Here is a 16,899-nt window from a genome sequence, read left to right on the forward strand (position 1 = left end):
ATGACAACTGGTGAAACCACACATGACAAGACTATCCTGTTGGGTGAACAATTATCTTCCCCTCACGATTCATAAGTGTATGTATACATTAAAATACTATTCTTGCATTCCTTTTCTTCTTTAATCCCTCCAACATGCATTACTAAATGGAAGAGAAAAACGTAGATCTGGTAAGCAGACGTGAAGGAGAAAGAAATCTGTGACAGGTGCAGGTATAGGATGACTATATCAGAGCTAAACTCTTACTCTGTGCCAACATGCTGTTAGCATGCGATTAACCACATTTTCCATTGAGCCCAGGATAGTGCATTCCCCCCACAACATTATCTTTAACCATGAGCCCAGCTCTAACACAGATTAGCAACATTACACAATTGAAATCACTAGTATTTGTCTGTTAACTCTAGATATGACTGTTGTGTGACATGGGATATATTTTGAAGAGCGGTCTGTCAGAGGGGTGTGAAATTACTTCAGTGATAAGGCTGGGTTGGGACTATAGAGGGCTAACTAAATAGAACACTAAAATGGAAATTCACAAAAGAAAACCATCTGTAGAAAAAGTACAAACTTATATGAATCAGGTACATATTTATTGAGTCAATTTTAAATAGAAAGTTCAAGTTGAGACAATTGAAATAATGCTTGAGGCATTTCATGTACAAACACACAAGAAAAACAATATAGCATGAAGGAAACTTAGATATTTACAACATAAAAAAAAGGAAAAGTAAAATTTGGCATGAATGTTGTTTGTTTCACCATGTAGCCAGACAAAAAAATCCCAACATTGACAATAAATATGTACACATCAATTACCAGGAGATTGAGTATAGTGGTTATCAATAAACAGCCAAAACGTAAATTTAATAGCTTTTACAATGGTTCAAACAATTGGCATCCATTGCATGTTGAAAATCAAAAGCACTTTAAATTAAAATAGATAAAATGACCTGGCTGCCACCATTGAAGAGCTAAATCATGACACTACACCCAAGTGGTAGTAGAAGAAAGACAAGAATTTTGCTCATAAGACAAAGAGCACTGTGGTGATTTGCTAACAGTCTCTGTACATCAGTGTTCAAACAAATGTATACATTACAATGAGCACCATGAGGATTAAAATAGAGGCATTAAAAAAAATATATGTGTAAACAAAAATGTATGGAAGCGTTTAAAAACCTCTTACTAAGGAAACAAGCAAACTGACAAATCCCAACGGATTTCGACAATACATTTCATTTGTCATTTTGAGTTCCCTTTACATTAGTTGCCGTGGTCCTTTAGAAGAGTTTCGGCAGCTGTCGAAGTCTACTTAGGTCCAAGAAATTTCCCATCGACCCTTCTGGTTGAGGACACTCCCTCTGCATTTCTCCTAAAGATGGCCGCCAATTGGCGCCATTCTCCTTTTCCAAACTGTGTTTGGCGCCGCGGGCCAAAAGCTGCATTTTAGGACGCAAGTCTCTGAGTAGCTGGCTTTGAGAGTCTGCATGCAGCGCCTGGGAGTTGACAGGGTCGGAGTGGGGCAACTCGTTGGTGATGTTTTTCAGAACCCTCACTCTTTGCCCTTCTTGTTCCTGTTGAACATGGAACTGTACAGTGTATCCTATCTCCGATAGCTCCTCCTCACTCCCGCTCCCCTCCTCTATCAGCCCGTACCTCTTCATGTACTTGCGGGTAGCAAAGGACATGTTGTTCGGAGACAGAATACTGCTCAGTCCCATGGCGCTCTTCTCCATTGGGGGCTTCTCTGAGAGCAGTGTGCAGGGGCTGAGCCTGGGTAGGGCCTTGGGGGGCTGTTGCCCTCCCCCTACAGAGAGCCTGGAGAGTTGCTGGTCGCTCAGGTATCGGAGGGCAATGGCGTTGGCCTCCAGGCTGAGATCCACGCTGTCGCCCCACATGCTGGTCCCCGTCGACTCTGGGAGGGTCAGTCTGCTGATGACCGCCTCTGGGTTGATGCCGGCCAGGGTACTGGGGAGAAGGAAACGGGAGCTGCATTTAAAATCAAAGTTACAGGAACACCTTCTGCATAAGGTAATGATGTCGAACTTACATGATAATGAGACAGAAAGTATGAGAATCAGGCACTGTAGTAGCCCCTATTGTAATGATAGAATGGCTGTAACCATAAATCAAGGATGGAAAAAGTACCCAATTGTCATACTTGAGTGAAAGCAAAAGATACCTTAATGGAAAATGACAAGTAAAAGTCACCCAGTAAAATACTACTTGAGTAAAAGTTGAAGTATTTAGTTGTAAATATACTTAAGTATCAAAAGTAAAATATTATTTCAAATTCCTTTTATTAGGCAAACCAGATGGCACCATTTTCTGTTTTTTTTAAATGATAATTTACAAACGAAGCATGTGTTTAGTGAGCCGCCAGATTAGCGGCAGGGATAACCAGGGATTTTCTCTTGATAATTGGACCATTTTCCTGTCCTGCCAAGCATTCAAAACGTAACAAGTACTTTTGGGTGTCAGGGAAAATGTATGGCGTAAAAATAAATTATTTTCTTTAGGAATGCAAACTGGACAGTTTTATCTCAATCTTCATTCAAAGACTCAATCATGGACACACTTACAGTTGTGGCTGCTTTGTGTGATGTATTGTCTCCACCGTCTTTCCCTCTGTGCTGTTGTCTGTGCCCAATAATGTTTGTACCATGTTGTGCTGCTGCCATGTGTAGCTACCATGCTGTGTTGTCATATTCTGCTGCCTTGCCATCTTAGGTCTCTCTTTAGGTAGTGTTGTGGAGTCTCTTGTCGTGTTCTATATTTTTTAAATTTTTTAATCCCAGCCCCCGTTAGAGGCCTTTTGGTAGGTCGTCATTGTAAATAAGAATGTTCTGAACTGGCCTAGTTAAATAAAATAAATAGTGAAGTAAAAGTTGCCAAAAAATATAAAATAGTGAAGTACATATACACCAAAAAACTACTTAAGTCATACTTTAAAGTATTTTTACACCACTGATAATAACAGGTCCATTTTCGGTGACTGAAACTTCCTTCCCAGTCCTACTGCTAGGTGATACTATTGTTATACCATAAGACTGCTACATCTATGACCTATGTGCAAAGATAGTCAAGTAAACCTGAAACGTCAAGGCAAACACACCTGGCACTCTCTACAGAGCTGCGCCTGGTCTTGCCCCCAGGGTCAGCAGAGTCCAGGTCCACGTTGACCCCTAGCTGCTGCAGCTGGCGCAGCGTGGCGTGGAGCACCTGGTCCCTTCCTTTTGGCTGCTCCTCTCCTTTGGGCTCCGGCCTCCGGGAGTTGACGGGAACAGGGCTAGGGGACGACTGCTGGGACTGACAGTGGGAAACTTGTCTAGGGGACAAGCTGTGGCTCTCCCGCCGTGGGTACGAGGTCCTTTGGTCTTCTTCCTCATCGACCTCCTCGTTCACTGATCCCTGGAGGCGGCTGTTCACTTGGCCCTGTGGAAGGATGAAGAATGTCAGATCTTGATTGGTAAAAGCGCTTTTCATACGTTTAGTTCCAAGCGACAGATAGTCAAAAAGGGATCTCACAGGACGGAGGCTGGCCACATAACATGTTGGATTAAGCGGTTCACTGCAATACTAGATTCTGTTGAAACATTCCCCCAAAATAAAGCATACCAGAATGAAAGACGGTGCAAATACAAACACATAGACTAATCACTTGGGGCCGTGTGCATAAGTGTTTTTCTGTTGACATACATGGAGAAAGTGCCTATAAAAGATGCCTCTTACCAGTAGATCCTGATAAAACCGCTGATCATCCTCCATCGCCCTGGGCTCCTCACTCTTGGTGCCGTCTCTCTGTGGAGACTGGGACTGGTAGTACATGCTGGCACTCTCCCCCAACACTGGACTCTGGAAAGAACAGTCTCCAAATGCTGACTGAGTCCTGCAGGAAATGCACAAAAAAAACACACGCGGTTCATACTACGGTAAAAATAAATTCACTGAAATGGCCACGAGGTGGCACCAGTGTTCAGATGGTGAGCCGTCACAGTTGGTGAGATCACGCGTCTGATGCCAGTTGTGAGTGCTCACCCTATCGTGGATATTTTCACATCACCCATGTTCTCATGGCTGGGTTTCAGATTGAAACTTTCTCTATTCCTTTCAATCATTAAAGCCTCATTCTTGTGAAATGAAGGGAGTAAAATGGTGTCAACTCCCCTTTCAGAGTTCTTGGTGGTGAACTACGACCATTACTTTCTTGCATCCTTCCAGTCAATTCAAATCGAGGGCTGGGCCAATGTTTTATTATTCTTTTTTTATTTTTTTAAGCGCTCAGTTTGAAATGCAGCCAACCGTTTGCTTACCTCTGGTGCGTTGAATGGTTGGCTGGTGAGCCTGGCACCCGTCCCTCCCTGACCCCGCTCTCTTCTTCCGAGCCACCTATGTGCCTGCTGTGGTTAAGGTTGGCACTGCCAGAGCTCCGACTACAGGAGGCCCTGCTGCCATCAGGAGCGCCAGGCCCTCTGTGCCACTCTGGCTGTGGGCGCTCCTCGTCATCGCGAGCGGGGGCATCGACTGGGACGCCCCAGAACAGACTGGCACCTGCAGAGGGAAGAGATGAAGTTAGTTGACTAAGGGTGCGTTCGTAAATTCACTCTGGCTATCTAGTCCAATTTCAGAGCACTCTCGTCTGAGTGTGCCAGAGGGCAGAATAATGAATTTACGAACGCGCAACACCTGCTGAAAATTGGGGTCAGTAATATAAACGTAAAAAAATTGGCGTAATTCAATTGTTGCCAGCAGCACAGTTAGTCACGAACTCTCTAGATAACCAGCTCTGCTAGGGCAAGACAAATGGTCAGAGGGAGTTTCTCTCATTTGTGGCTGGTAGTAGCTTGCCAACTTTAGCCAGTTAGCTTGGGTGCTTGACTGCCGTTGTGAGGAACACTCGGATCAACCCTACTCCTCGGCCAGAGTGTCTAGTGGGCGCTCTGAACAAAACACTGAATTTTCGAACGGACAATCTGACAACGCTCTGAATTTACGAACGCCCAGAACGCACACCAGAGTGAGTTTACTATACCATATAGGGTGTGTTCATAAACAACAAAAAACTCCAAGACAGTTACACAACAAAAGAGTAATCATAGGTGTATTGATACTGGTTAGTCCGAATTCACTTTGTCAATTCAGGAGACTTGGAGAGAAAAGAAAAGGCCATGTTCTCAGTAGATCTCAAATGAACCATAAGTGAGAAATACGATTTTCAGTGTTTCTGGAGACTAGAGCGTCACACTGTCTCGCAAAAACGAGTGACAGGCGTAGTATTGGATCAAAATGCAGTGGCTAGACAAACTATGACTATCCCCCATGTATAAGCAGTGATGAATGACTCCAGTACCTGTGCCTACAGCGATGCTAACACTTCTCTTGGTCTGTTGACCAGGGGAGGTCTGTGTCTGGATGACTGCCTGCTCAGTGGATGGAGATGAGCTCCCTCTTTTCCCTTGGGCCTCAAGTAGCTTCTGGATCTGAAATCAACAGGATAAGAAAGGTTGAGAACCCCTGTTCTAAAGCTTTAAGATTGTGTCCTTTGATACATTGTCTGATATCCACAATGACACCGTAGAGAACCTGACCTGGGCCTGCAGTAACTTGAGCTGCCGGTCTTGGTCCACCAGGATTCTATAGGCGTCAGAGGCTAGGAGGTTCACAGGCCCGTCCAGGGGAGAGAGAGAGGGGGTTGCCTGGGCCTGGCAACACTGGTTCTGACAGGCGGGGGCTAGCGGCTCCAAGCGGCCCCTGGGAGAGCAGGGCCCCTGAGAGGGGAAGTGGTGTGTGGTGGGGGGGCCCCCGGTGAGGCACGCTGGGCTGTAGTGAAGGTTTGTTTGGTGAGAGGTGGGGGGGTTACTATCAGAGTTAGAGCAGAAGTGCCCACCCGGGGTCCCTGAGGCCCCCTGCCAGTGGTTGGGGTGGTACAAAGGGGTATGGTCATGTTGTTGGAAGGAGCAGCACCCGCAAGGCTGGTTCAAGTTGGGGTTGGGGGTGCTGTGGAAGTGCTTGGGATGGACTGGGGGCTGTTGGTGAGTGGGCATGAGGGCTGGGGTTGGGGGGGGACCAGGGCTGTGCCTGGAGATGGGTTGTGGAGAGTTTCCAACGGGGGAGGCCCCTCTGTGAGAGGGGCGACCTGGGGTTTGGTGGAACTGCCTAGCCTGATGGACTGATCCGTTAGGAGAGGAGCCAGTCTTTGAAGAGGAGGAGGATGAAGTAGAGGCAGATGCCGTCTTCCCGAACTGCGGAGGGGCTGATTTCCTGCTGGAGGAGGGGGGCCAGAGCGATGGTGGCTGCTGCCCGGGAGTGAGGGAAGCTCTTCTGCCGCCTTTGCCCTGGGAGGCCATGGCAGGGGTCAGGGGCCTTCTAATGGCAGGGGGGCACCCGAGGATGGTGGGACCCTGGCCTGGGGGTCTGGCAGCCCAGGGGTGGAGCTGGTGGGATGGAGAGGCACTTCCTCTGTGCTGCAGAGCTGGGAGGGGAGGATGAGGGAGACCCATGGTTTTTCCATCCAGGAAACTGCCGTCCATCACTAGAGAGAGCTCCGGCACAGAGGGGTGGACCTGCTTGGTCTGAAACAAAAAGGAATCAAATTTACAACAAACCCTAAAGTATAAATAGACTATGTGCTTCAAATGACAAATAGAAATTCGTAAATCCTCTGGTTACAGCATAGATACAGCATTCCAAAGAGAGGGAAAGAAAGAAGGAAAAAAAGGAAGGAGACAGAGAGCACTGACCTGCTGGGTGAGAGGGTGTGGGTTTGGGGAGGGCCTGGGGGAGAGGTCCTCATCCTCCACTCCAGAGTCATGGTCGCTGATTGATAGCCTGTCCTGCGGAGAGGCTGCCACTGACGCAGGGCTGAGGGAGAGAAGAGGACAGACACCGTCAAACACTGGTGAGCCCATTGTCTAATGATGTCTAATCTACCAGACAGCAATTCCTGTGAAGTCATAAAATCCTGTTAGAGGATCGTTCTCATGAGTTTAGTTAGTATTTAATAACAAATGACTAATGATTGTTACCCAACACACAGACAAAAAGCCACAACACAGACAGACAGCATTGTGTCCCAATCCACTGCTCCAGTCGAAGTAATATTGTTACAGCAGATGCTTGAGAGAAGAGCTTGTATACCTTGTTAAGGAGACACGGGACACCAGTTCCCTGAAGAACTCAGCCTCACGGTTCTGGGTCTCAGCACTGAGCTCAAACTTCAGAGTACGGCCCTCGGACACCTCTACATTCTGCACAGACAAGGAACAAAAGAACATCAAGTCTCATTTTAACGTGGATTATCCACCATGTATAAATTATGTAACCGCCATCCTTAACACCTGCCAGCATAACTCGCAAGCCAGCTGCACCAACGTGTCAGAGGAAACATCGTTCAACTGGCGACAGTCTGCAGGCACCCGGTCCGCCACAAGGAGACGCTAGGGCGCGATGAGCCAAATAAAGCCCCCCTGGCCAAACCCTCCCCTAACACGTACGATGGTGGGCCAATTGTGCACCGTCCTATGGGAGTTCCGGCCACGGCCGGTTGTGGCACAGCCCGGGAATGAACCTGGGTCTGTAGTAACGCTTCTAGCATTGTGACGCAGTGCCTTAGACCGCTGCGCCAATCAGGAAGCCCATAAATTACTATTGTTGTAATAGTGGGTGAAGGCCACAAGAGGGCTTTTCATACTACTAAGCTGAGCCAAAACAAGCTGAACTGCACCGACCTCCTTATGCATCGACAATAGTTGTTGGAACCATGTTGTAGGGAAATGTCCGAGCATGGTTCAGGTTGGAACGATAGAGTGAGTCAGGCATAAGTGTGCCTACCTTGTAGAGAGTGAGTGACTCGGTGCTGGTGAGCAGTTGAAAGGTCATGTCCTGCTGCTGCCCACTGCAAGGCTGAACCTGGTAGAACTCTGGCTCCCTGTGGGTCAGTGAGTACAGCACCACAAGGAATGCACCGCCCTCAGACATCACCCTGGAACTCAACAATAAATCAGGGGTGTGTTCATTAAAACATTTTGAAGAGAGAAGGTAGCCCAACTGAACCAATAAGAAAACTGATTGATGTATTCCATTGAAGTGCAATGGTGTGAAAATGTAACATTGCAGATAGAAATCTCATGAATAGAGCTGTCTGACAAATCCCTATTCTACACATGTACAGTGCATTCGGGAAGTATTCAGACCTTGACTTTTTCCACATTTTGTTACGTTAAAGCCCTATTCTAAAATGGATTACATTGATGAGGGGGGGACAATATTCACACACAATACCCCATATCGACAAAGCAAAAGCAAGTTTAGACATTTTTGCAAATATATTGAAACACAGATATATCACATTTACATAAGTATTCAGACCCTTTACATAGTACTTTACTGAAGCCCCTTTGGCAGAGATTACAGCCTTGAGTATGACACTATAAGCTTGGCACCCTTGTATTTGGGAAGTTTCTCCCATTCTTCTTTGCAGATCCTCTCAAGCTGTTCGGTTGGATGGGGAGCATTGCTGCACAGCTGTTTTCAGGTCTCTCCAGAGATGTTTGATCGGGTTCAAGTCCGAGCTCTGGCTGGCCCATTAACGGACATTCAGAGACTTGTCCCAAAGCCACTCCTGCGTAGTCTTGGCTGTGTACTTAGGGTCGTTGTCCTATTGGAAAGTTTACCTTCACCCCAGTCAGGACCCGAGCGCTCTGGAGCAGGTTTTCATCAAGGATCTTTCTGTACTTTGCTCCGTTCATCTTTCCCCTCAATCCTGACTAGTCACCCAGTCGCTGAAAAACATCTTCACAGCATGATGCCGCCGCCACCACCATGCTTCACCATAGAGATGGTGTCAGGTTTCCTCCAGCTGTGACGCTTGGCAATCAGGCCAAAGAGATCAATCTTGGTTTCATCAGACCAGAGAATCTGGTTTCTCTCAGAGTAATTTAGGTGCCTTTTGGCAAACTCCAAGCGGGCTGTCATGTGCCTTTCACTGAGTGGCTTCCGTCTGGACACTACCATAAAGGCCTGATTGGTAGAGTGCTGCAGAGATGGGTGTCCTTCTGGAAGGTTCTCCCATCTCAACAGAGGAACTCTGGAGCTCTTTCAGAGTGACCATACGGTTCTTGTTCAACTCCCTGACCAAAGCCCTTCTCTCCCAATTGCTCAATTTTGCCGGGCAGCCAGCTCTAGGAAGAGTCTTGTGCCTCGACATAATCCTGTCTCGGAGCTCTACGGACAATTCCTTCGATAAGGTATCCATTAGTTATTTGTAATAAATTTGCAAAAAACTCTAAAAACCTGTTTTCGCCCTGTCATTATGGGGTATTGTGTGTAGATTGATGAGTAAAGAAAAATATATAATCCATTTTAGAATAAGGCTGTAATGTAACAAAATGTGGAAAATGTCAAGGGGTCTGAATACCTTCATGAATAAGAACCGATGAACTAAAAATAAATATTTCATGATTTGGAAAAAAACATCTTAAGCATCGAAACCATAACAACTCAAACATTTGAAATAAGTTAAGGCTTATTCATGAATGTTATAACAAAGTGCCTAGCCTGCAGGCCCACATCAGTTGTGCTTCAACAAACTTCTGTGTTCGTTGCTGTATGTATGGGATAACAACCATAAAACAGTTGGCTACAGCACAGAGTATGGAGCCAGGCTACCTTCAGGTAAGTGAGAAATGACAGTCAAAGTGCTATTTGCAATATGTGAACAGATGGGCATCACACTCACTTGTCATGGAGGGAGGAGCTGAACAGGTACCTCAGACACCACGCCCACACCTGGGGGTTGTAGATGTGGGTGACCCCACTCAACCATCTGCCACAGACAACACCACAAGCACGTCAACCAAACTGTACACTACTGCTAATGAGGTGGCACACACACACACGCCCCACAACAGCTTGACTACTATAAGGAAGGATAAATCCTTTTGTGGATCAGATTATCTCCAATGAATGGAGTCTCCCCCCCGCCCGCACATCCAAAATAATAACATATGTTGGCCGAAAAATATAATGTCAATGGAGGGCATTCTCACACTCCGACCAGTGGAAGAGTGTAGGCCTTCGGGTCAGACTCCAGTAGTAGCAGCAGTTTCCGGGTTTGATCCATGGTCAGAAAGCTGAAATTTTTTTCGACCAGAGGCATTAATTAATTATTAACACAGCGATAAAATAAATGATTGGCATGACTTGTTTATAATGTTATTCCATGTTATGGCCTTAATCCTTACCCTTGTTTGCGGCTGGCGCTGCTGTGTAGGGGCTGGGTGAGGCTGGCCGGGCTGCTCAGGTTCCTGGCCAAGGCGGTGGGGATGATGGGCACGGGCCGGACAGGCACAGCGTCTAGCGTGTTGCCGGGGGCTGCGGCGGCCCAGCGCAGGCAGAAGCCCAGGCTGTCACCTTGCTGGAAGCAGCTGAGGTGGGCTCGTAGGGCCAGCAGCTTAGACAGGTCCAGGGACTCCCGGCTGCTGCAGCAGTGCTGGAGCATCTGAACAGGTAGGGTGGGGGGGGGGGGGATGGCGACATGGTTTAGGGCTGTTTAAGTTGGGCACATTCCATGGTCGTAGTTCCAGGGCACTGGACTAATGGTTTCCTAACTTTTTCAGTTCTATTGGTGGCACCAGCCCATGATTTGGTCGCGTAAAAATATATATATATATTTGGCAGCACCATGGAATAGGAAAATGAGTAGTGATCTTATAAAGTCATACACAATGCTTTATTAAAAGTGTAATAGATTACTGAGATGTTAGAAGTCATAACTTATTTATTGAATACCATGTCCAAACAGGAACACACAATTCAAGATATTGATATGCAACCTAATCCAGTGATTGTCAACCAAATTCATGTCAATTACGCTAATATTGTTGTAATTTACTGTCAAAATAGGGCTACAGAATATTATTTTTTGTTCATTAGAGGTGAATTTGCCTTCATCTTTATGTGCACTAATATTATATACAGGCCTAATTAAATTGGTGCCAATTCACCAGCTGCGGAAGTGGGACGTCAAAACACATTAACTAGATCGCTAATTTTAAAGTGGGTCGTTCGAGCCCTGAATACTAATTGGCTGATATGAGCCATATATCACGGGTATGAGGCAAAACTACTTGTTCTAATTACTAGGGCTGACCCCATTTAGTCAACTGCTCGATTGTTTGGTTGATAGGCTGTTTTTCGACAAAGACTTCTTTAGCCGAGCATATAGCTAAAAAAAAATAATCATGGCGTACAAGACACCGGTCTGATTCGCGCATGGGGATGGCACAGTCCATCACTAAAACATGTGCTACTGAAATTGTACATGGTTATACTACATAACACTAATTTAAATTATATTATTTTATAACAGATGCACTTTCTCCCGCGTTGGATAGTGGTCGCTGTCCACATTTGAAAAATCAGCGCATTGTTGAATTGCCGCTGTTTCCTAGACCATGTTTCTATGTGCATAATAGCAAAGTTACCCAGCATATTGGTGTTGAGAACAATGTGGCAGAAGTGGAGTTAGGAGATGAGAAAACAGCCCCTGCCTTAATTGTCTAAGAATAGCAAGGAGAGGAAACCAACTTAAATACACTGAACAAAAATATAAAAAACGCAACATGTAAAGTGGTGGTCCCATGTTTCATGAGCTAAAATAAAAGATCCCAGAAATTGTCCATCTATTCCTCGTAGGGTAAGTTGAATACCCCTGCACTGGAGTATCTTTTCATTAGAATGGATCATCTGTGGAATAATGCACTTTACGGTTTAACCAAAGCATGGCTTTATCTGCCCCCCAAAAATGGTTGTTTTGATTGAGGTGACCAGGTAGAAAGTGCAGCTTGCACCAATTTGACCAATTAAAAGTTTAACTCACACAGGCAAATCAAGCTAAACGTGACTAAATGGTCACAGTCTGGAGCCCTGGGTTCAGTAATTAACAACACCTGTTGCTGACAGGTTGCAATAACTGCCAACTTAGGAGCAGAGGGAGTATGCTCCTTCTGTTATCCTGGCAACAGAAAAGGTGGGCCATCTCGTTAGGCAGTTAAGAGGGTGGGTTGAACTTAACGTACAGTTGGGACCAATGTAAATTCCAGTTAGAAAAAACAGCATTAGGTAAGAAAATACGTAAAGTATTTTCGGCAGTGGTTAGAGCGTTGGGCCAGTAACCGAAAGGTTGCTAGATCGAATCCCCGAGCTGACAAGGTAAAAATCTGTTGTTCTGCCCCTGAACAAGGCAGATAACTCACTGTTCCTAGGCTGTCATTGTAAATAAGAATTTGTTTTTAACTGACTTGCCTAGTTAAATAAATGTTAAAAAAACAAGTGTATGGTTATTGCTCGTATTCTGGTAAGCATGACCTTCATTTCATATCATCCTCATAAAACCTTCAACTTCATTATATTATTCATACAATACAGTGTTGTATGAGTGATGAGGACATTTACTTTCAGTGCAGACATGAGCATATTCATGTTACCTTAAAAGAGATGTGGAAGCCTTCTGCCGAGTGAACCATGGTGTCTGTAGCAGAGACCCCCTGGGTTTCCAGCACACAGGGCACCAGGACGTCCCCGGGCATCAGGGCAGTGGGCACCTTTCCAGAGGAGCCAGGCTGCCCACGGCCCGGGTCGAACCGGTCCAGTGTCAAAGTCACACCTTCTTCATCTTGGAGAAAGAGTGGAGAGAGAACGGAGGTACAAGGGGCAGTTTAAATATAAAAGTCAAACTTAAGAGTACTTACGTAGTAAGCATATCCAATCAATCATTATCATGAGTATAAAATAATTATTTTCCATCTAAAAACATGTTTGCTCTTTAACTACAATTGTTTTTCAATATTTGTCATGAAAAAATGAATACTTCTCACCAGAATCCACAGCAATAGTCCCCAGCAAGTAACAGCTGAACTCAGGCTTGTTACTCTGTCGAGCATGGCGGTGGGCCAAGCGAAGAGTTTTCTCCACAAGAAGTAGCCGGGGATTTCTGTTCAATAGAAAACAGGTTTTCAAGCAGTGAAGGCAGAACATGACCAAATAACAATCACAGGTTGTGTTTCAATATTCTCCCTTGTTTCCTTTCAAATGAACTGATTGGAGAGAATTAAGCAGATGAAAGCAAGCCCGACATATTGCTTACACCGGCCAAGATTTCTCAAATCAGTACAGACGATTGGCTGGAGATGAGAAAGCCACTGTACTACTGTGCTGCATTTTAAGTAGTCACTGTCAAAAAGAACCCAGTAGACTACCTGTAATAGGAGAGGTGGAGGCTAACCACATCCCCATTAGGTGTGGGGTCCCATAGGGCCACTTTGGATTTGGGGAAGGTGAGGGCAGCAAGCGCATTCTCTGGTGACCTGTGGCATGGTTAACAATGTCAAATAAACTTCCAAGTGGGAATTGTTATTGTATTGGAATTATTAGGAAATAAATGAGAAATGTATCAGGTTTGATATATGCAAAGGAAACATGTACATACCTTGTTGCCATCTTCAGATTATCTGGTTTGTAAACATTGTCCAAGACGTGAGAAGGCAAGCCTTTCAAATTCACCTGAACACTCTTCTGTGGACAGGAAAGGCGTTCTGTCAACAAGAACTGGCTATGACTTTGAGGCCAACACTTTGACATCGTTATGTCAAGGCCAAACACCGGATAAAATCTAAATGTGTGTGCATGACACCATGCACCTTTTCAAGCAATTAACTGACACCAAAAGACTAGCGTTACTAGCTGGCAACGTAACATTAGCTAGCTACTGCAGCTAGCTAGTTAAAGGACTTTAGCCACCTGGCAAGTTTAGAAAATGGCATAGCTAGCTAACGTTACTGTAACTACCTAGCTAACGTTAGCTCAAACACCCCGTTACCTATGTCAGTCCAATTTGTGACCATAGCACATACAGTAATATTCTTCATCAAACGTAGCCAGTTAACTAACTAGCTATCTTATGGGTTCGCGTGCCACCGAGTCGTGATGGCTGGCTGAAATGTTCGGAGAACTGTCTTCAAACCGCTGTCCTCAACTAAGACTTCCTCGGCAACAACATCAAAGCAGTCATGTCCGCGGTATATCCACACTTTCTCGGTCTTGTTTCGTTAATAGTTTTACTTCACCTGGCAGCAACCTAGCGTCGCATCGAATTAATCACTTTCCGCATTGCTAGCTAAACGTTCCTTGCGATAAGTCAAATGTAATTGATTATGGCGCTGTTTCCAGGTTCCAATGGCGGGGCATAAAAGCCAGCCAATAGAATGCTCCGTTTCATGGCTGCCATGGCTCCTATCAGAGGAGCTCACAATATCACCCGCTCAGCCCATCCAGTCCTTTTATCGTAATGGCGATGCAGTACACGAGCCTTGTTGAGGTTGCAAAGAATATGAAATAGCGATAATGCTATGCTACACTATACATCAAGTTTTGCAACGATGAGCTACGTTTTGATACTGATAGCCATTTGAATTAAACAAAAACAAAAACACAAGGGGGCGCAATTTTACCAGATTATACAGTAATAAATACAGGTATTTTCCTATGCCACAGACATCCCATCTTTATTGACCGAAGCACAGCATGCAAACAAAATTACTATGCCACATCAAAACAACCACAAACATCAGTATCATTTTCAAACCTAATCTTTCACATGATACTTTTAATTTGTAGATATTACAAGTCACAGAAGGGCTTTTCCAACATGACCACCATTCACAGATGCACAGTGATGCTCCATCCCGCTTGAAGGCTTGTCATGATGATATTCAGAAAAGAGTAATGTAATATTGACTTTGCACTAGAGCTTGGTCTGACAGAATTTAGGTTGTTACATAACTGGTCGTAAGTAAAATCCTGCTCCCCTGTACACCCAAACATCAGCTGAGATCAGCAAGGGGTTGGACATGACATCACCACACATTTGACTCAGTAGAACTCATTTTGACCCTGATAGAAATAATCTCTAGTCCGTCCATGCCTCATTCACTCATGCTGGCTGAGACCAATGGGTTCCAGGTTGAAGTGATTGCAACAGCGTATAGCCAATGGCTGGCCGTCATGGATTCATTTTGCCCCAATCCATTTCAGTTCAGAGGAGATTAACAATCCAAACCAATTGTTGATATGCAGAGAGAGACTGTGTGACAGAGAGCGGGGGACAGAAAGGAGTACTGTGAGGAATGTCACATATGAAGATGATTGAGGTACCCCATTCTGTTTAGTGAGATATTGGGGAATTTAGACAGTCATGGAGCCTGAGGATTTGAACCTGCATCTCATCAGGGAAATCAGCGCACTGAAGAAATGCATAAAGAGGTAACTTCTCACTTTTTCCACATTATTAACTGGGATGTACAGTATGTATTGCCTCATCCTTTTTTAGAACTATGTTATGTTTCACTTTGACATTTTACTCTAGCATTTGGCCTAAATTGCTCAGTGAGTATAAAGAGTATAGTTGATGATTGTTGGGATCCAGAACACCTGTTGTCATCAATGTGTAATGAAAAAGTAAGGATTTGAGAGGTCAGGTTTGGAACAATGTGAGGGGATCCTAGATCTGTGCTCAGGGTCAATGACTTCTTCAGTCTTGATGAAAAGCTCAGATATCAGAGGCATCCTCGACTGTCTACTCCCATAGTCATTTTAAGGCTGTCAGATGCATACAGTTATGTCTGGCTAGCAAGGCTTTTAATATAATCTCTGCAAGGCACTGCAATTCTGCTTTTCCTTGAAACCCCCACAATCTGAAAAGCAGTGTTTCAACATTAAAGCTTCAGACACTGTCGACTACTTTTTCTCTGGCTAAACTGAACTATTGCTCCAACCCACTGGCAGAAATGAGCTCATAGTCTTGCGTTACTCAGAGAACCCTGTCAACTGAGGAAATACAGGCATAAACTGTTGCTTTAAAAAAATACTTAGATAGTCGCCATTACACTACCAGTCCGGTACTCAGACTGACAGTGTGTAAACAAACACCAGACACATATGTTGGCTTTATCCCAAGGTGGAGATTCGTCTTTGGGCCATACTTACAGTACTTATGAGGCATAGACATAGTCCTGGGCCAATTCATGGTGGTCCTAGATGTGTATGTTACAAATGGGAGTTACAGCACAATGAAGGTCTTGTTCAAAAAGGAGGAAGGGGTGGATTGAGCAAATCACATTTCAGGTCTGAAAATAGGGTAACTTTTGGGGGGGGAAGGAGAGACATTTTTCATAAGGTTGTGAGTTTGTGATACATTCCTCAGTTTCCGAGCTTGACTTTCTCAGGTCTGGGTACTTGGATCTAGCTTGGCTGACGCGACCCACTTGACCACTCAGCGAGGGCAGAGCTGTGACTCACTGATCTGGATAGGAGGTTGTTTGTTAATGCAATATTCAATTAGAAATTGAGCAGACTCATTGATTGGTTCTCTCAAATGTTTTTTCCCCCTGGGGGGGTTGACACTTCTTGTTGTTTTGATTTGAAAATCCAACAGTTGTAATGGATGTGTGTGGATGTGTGTGGATGTGCCTGTGAGTGTTTGAGCAGTGGAGGCTGCTGAGGGGAGGACAGCTCATAATAATGGCTGAAATGGAGTGTAATGGCTGGAAGGGAGTGAATGGAATGGTATCAACCAACGCATCGTAAAGACAACATCAAAACAGTCTCTCCAGACTCTGAAGTCAGGAGGACTTCCAGTTAGACTAACTTGGATCTAGCAGTGTATGAAGTTAAATATCTTCCCCAATGTTTCCGATTATTATGGCCCTGTTTTAAAACAGGCCTGGGAGACCTTGGGGATTCAAAAATTCCCCCTGAAGGAAAAATAAACATGAGAACGGAATTATTATCTAGTGAACCTTTTTGCACATTAAAAGAGATCTTTAAATGTCAAAGTATTCC

The 16,899-nt window shown here is 44.9% G+C and overlaps 1 protein-coding gene across 3 annotated transcripts; it reads right to left on the reverse strand.

Moving 5' to 3' along the window:
- Positions 1-571: 571 nt before the first annotated feature.
- LOC129810992 (SCL-interrupting locus protein homolog) lies at positions 572-14,453 on the reverse strand. Of its 3 annotated transcripts, XM_055862053.1 has the most exons (17): positions 13,880-14,453; positions 13,490-13,575; positions 13,260-13,367; positions 12,879-12,994; positions 12,489-12,676; positions 10,245-10,501; positions 10,050-10,133; positions 9,740-9,826; positions 7,834-7,990; positions 7,141-7,250; positions 6,744-6,864; positions 5,592-6,575; positions 5,354-5,483; positions 4,317-4,554; positions 3,736-3,892; positions 3,119-3,438; positions 572-1,971 (listed from the first exon to the last, which is right to left on the reverse strand). In XM_055862053.1, the coding sequence occupies exons 2-17, from the start codon at positions 13,498-13,500 to the stop codon at positions 1,284-1,286; spliced, it is 3,756 nt and encodes a 1,251-aa protein (XP_055718028.1). In that variant the 5' UTR covers positions 13,501-13,575; positions 13,880-14,453; the 3' UTR covers positions 572-1,283. The 3 variants fall into 3 exon arrangements, with proteins under 3 accessions (XP_055718028.1, XP_055718027.1, XP_055718026.1); XM_055862052.1 differs by having other exon boundaries at positions 7,834-7,984; positions 13,490-14,453; XM_055862051.1 differs by having other exon boundaries at positions 13,490-14,453.
- Positions 14,454-16,899: the final 2,446 nt, after the last annotated feature.

The sequence above is a fragment of the Salvelinus fontinalis genome, chromosome 14, assembly GCF_029448725.1.
Source record: "Salvelinus fontinalis isolate EN_2023a chromosome 14, ASM2944872v1, whole genome shotgun sequence".
NCBI lineage: Eukaryota > Metazoa > Chordata > Actinopteri > Salmoniformes > Salmonidae > Salvelinus > Salvelinus fontinalis.

Excerpts from the sequence above, each read along its gene's own strand:
- LOC129810992 (XM_055862051.1), bottom strand. The coding sequence starts at position 13,641 with ATGTCAAAGTGTTGGCCTCAAAGTCATAGCCAGTTCTTGTTGACAGAA. Across the intron at positions 13,368-13,489 it reads AATCTGAAGATGGCAACAAG|GTCACCAGAGAATGCGCTTG; the intron begins GTATGTACATGT and ends ACCATGCCACAG. Across the intron at positions 12,995-13,259 it reads CTCCACCTCTCCTATTACAG|AAATCCCCGGCTACTTCTTG; the intron begins GTAGTCTACTGG and ends TCTATTGAACAG.